Raw genomic sequence first — 2,864 nt, 5'->3', positions numbered from 1 at the left:
AATTATATGAACTTCTTCTTCTTCTTCTAAGTCGCTTCAGTCGTGTCCGACTCTGCGCGACCCCATAGACGGCAGCCCACCAGGCTCCCCGTCCCTGGGATTCTCCAGGCAAGAAAAATGGAGTGGGTTGCCATTTCCTTCTCCAGTACATGAAAGTGAAAAGTGACTAGTACTACATTTTTATATATTATGTAATTAATATATATAATGATATATAGTATGTATTATTATATTAACATATGATACATGTATAGTATGTCACATTGTATAACCTGACATTGTCTGATAATTTGTAACTCTATATTACAGAAACCAAAAAAGAATCTCTAATCTCAGGTTTTACTTCATGATTTATTTTCTCCTGTAATACAGTGCTTCAAATAAAGCCACATTTGCACAATCATTTCCGCAAGGAAGAGAATTCTTTATTCTGTCTCAATATTGGTTAGAGTAAAATTTATGCAGCAAGTTAATTTCTTTTTGGTTCTTGGACATACAATCTATTGTTTCCATTTGGAGCATGCCTGTTGAATAGTAAATGAAAAGCAAAAGATGTCTTTTTGGTTTCATCACTGACTATTTGGTTTCACAGATATTTTCTTGGAATTGAACTTTTTCTTCACAGATACATAGAAATAAAATGAAGAGAGTAATTTATGATAGTTTCTACATTCAAAAGATTATTTTCTTTTGCTATTGTTCATCTTTATTGTGTTTAACAGTAGGCCATTAAATGAAATGAGACACCAGAAGTTTTCAAAAGGCTAAGCTAGCCTAATTGACAATATCATCAATTTCCTGGATTTTCTAATGATATAAACAGGAAATTGCAGAATATATATAAAGGGAAGCTCAAAGCTACGCTATCCAGTTTCATTACCATTTGTTCCTCATCCTTTTCAAAGGTAAGGATTTTATAACCAGTTGTTTTCCTGAAGCTCAGTTTTCCACTAGAATCAAAATATACCAAAGTTAATCTGAATGCAATATTTCTTTGAGGTTGTAAACAGATGGAGCCATCATATGGCTGACTGAAAGCATGTCGTTTGAAAATTATAAAATGGCTGGTGAAGACGACATACAAATGAACACCGAAATTGTAACCGGACCACTTCCAGGCATAGGTTCCATCTCTGACAATCCTTTTGCCACATCTCATGCTATATTCTTCAAGTTCGGTTTCAGTGATGTCTCTAGGACCAATTTCCCTGTATTGTTGTGCTCTAAGCAAGGTATACCATTGTCGTTTATAAACACACGATAACCATTCTGAAGGTATTAGAGCATCTTGTTCAATAACTTTTGTGGAGGCCAGGTCACAAATGATATGCTGAAACCTCAAATTTTTAAATACTGGTTGAAATACTATGCCTTGTTTAGTTTCAAGAAAGGAAATGCTACCATCATGTTCCTTGTGCCTGGAAAACCAGTTGTTTGCATTAACTAAAAGCTGTTTCATTGTGCCTTTCCAACCTGGGTTAAGGCGGAGGAACATCCACTGTTTGAGTGTAGTATATATATCGATTTCCTTTTGCATTACGAATAAATTAGAAGAAGAAATGACCAGATTCATAAGATCTGTACTGAGTTCCTTGTAAAGTTCAACACTTGGATGAGTCATCAGATTGTGGAGAAGCCATTCAAAGCACCCTGTCTTTACAGAATGTAACCCATAGGTCTCTGCTGCCGCATAGAAGCTACATACAGTTTTCACATTAATTGTTTCCTTCATGGTCTTATCACACTGCTGAATTAAGTCCTCTACTTGAAGCAGGCACGCGGTTGCCAAAACTCTTGGAACTTGAAGGGGCTTAATTAAGACATATTCATTCCTATACAACGAGCCTAATACAAATTGCAAAGATTCTACATTTATATTCTGGTCATTAATCTCCAGGTCAATAATATCTTTGTGACATTCTTTCCCAGAATCTCTAAACATTGTAGCAAAGTAGTCCGACTGACATAAAAACATTTTGTGTAAACACCACACTTTCCCCAGAGCACGGATTTTAATGTCACTGGTTTCCCCATTTAAAAATAAAGTTTGGTAAGCATACTCAGATTTGATCTTAACTTTTTTACCCTGTCTTGTACAGACGACTTGCTGTAGATCCTCCTCCTGGTTGTGACTCATCTCAGACTCTGGGCCTAAGCTGGGACCGGTGCTCTGTTTGCGTTTACGGCTTCCAGACACATAACTGGGGCCTGCCTGGGCTTCTGGCTGCTGCAGTTCCCCTGTGCCAGATTCCCTGCATTGCAGATTCCGACTGTTCAAGGGCCCCATAGATAAAGGCTCTTAGGGCCCCTAAAGAGACTGCTGCAGAGACTTCTCTGCCACAGCATTGCTGTGGCGTGCCACCTCCGCTTAGGCCCTAGTTTCACTTGGGCATTTTAGCACAGTCCCAAACGTCACAGTGGAGGCTCTGCATTCTTCATTCTCTGCTCCAGCCCCTCCCTCCCTGTGGCCCCGCCCACTGCCTCCAGTCTTCCATTCAGTCTAGCCTATTGTTCAGGGCCCCTGCCTCCAGGTTTTCCTTGAAAATACTTTCCTATAAGGGAAATGACTGAATCAAAGGCTTTTGGATCACAGTGTTAAAGAGTGTACATATTCACATTTCTACTGCAAGTGGGAGAATTCTTTTCTCAGCTGTCAGCAATATTGAATATAATTATCTGCCTTCAACTTTTAGTAATTTAAAAAAGATGAATAGTGGTATATCATTATTTTATTATTCCTCTTTCATTATAGAGAAGGCAAACTTTTATTTGATGTATGTGTGTATATGCATATATATGCACAAAATTATACACATATACAAAATTATACATATATAATTTTGAAATATCAGTAAAGATAAAGA

General features: G+C 37.7%; 1 protein-coding gene across 1 annotated transcript; it reads right to left on the bottom strand.

Moving 5' to 3' along the window:
- Nucleotides 1–325: 325 nt before the first annotated feature.
- Nucleotides 326–2,601, bottom strand: LOC133243437 (germ cell-less protein-like 2). Its single transcript, XM_061410349.1, has one exon. The coding sequence runs from the start codon at nucleotides 2,285–2,287 to the stop codon at nucleotides 791–793; it is 1,497 nt and encodes a 498-aa protein (XP_061266333.1). The 5' UTR covers nucleotides 2,288–2,601; the 3' UTR covers nucleotides 326–790.
- Nucleotides 2,602–2,864: the final 263 nt, after the last annotated feature.

This window comes from Bos javanicus, chromosome X (genome assembly GCF_032452875.1).
Source record: "Bos javanicus breed banteng chromosome X, ARS-OSU_banteng_1.0, whole genome shotgun sequence".
Classification (NCBI taxonomy): domain Eukaryota; kingdom Metazoa; phylum Chordata; class Mammalia; order Artiodactyla; family Bovidae; genus Bos; species Bos javanicus.
Note: the sequence above shows the minus strand (reverse complement) of the source record. Positions and strands in the feature narration are given on the sequence as shown.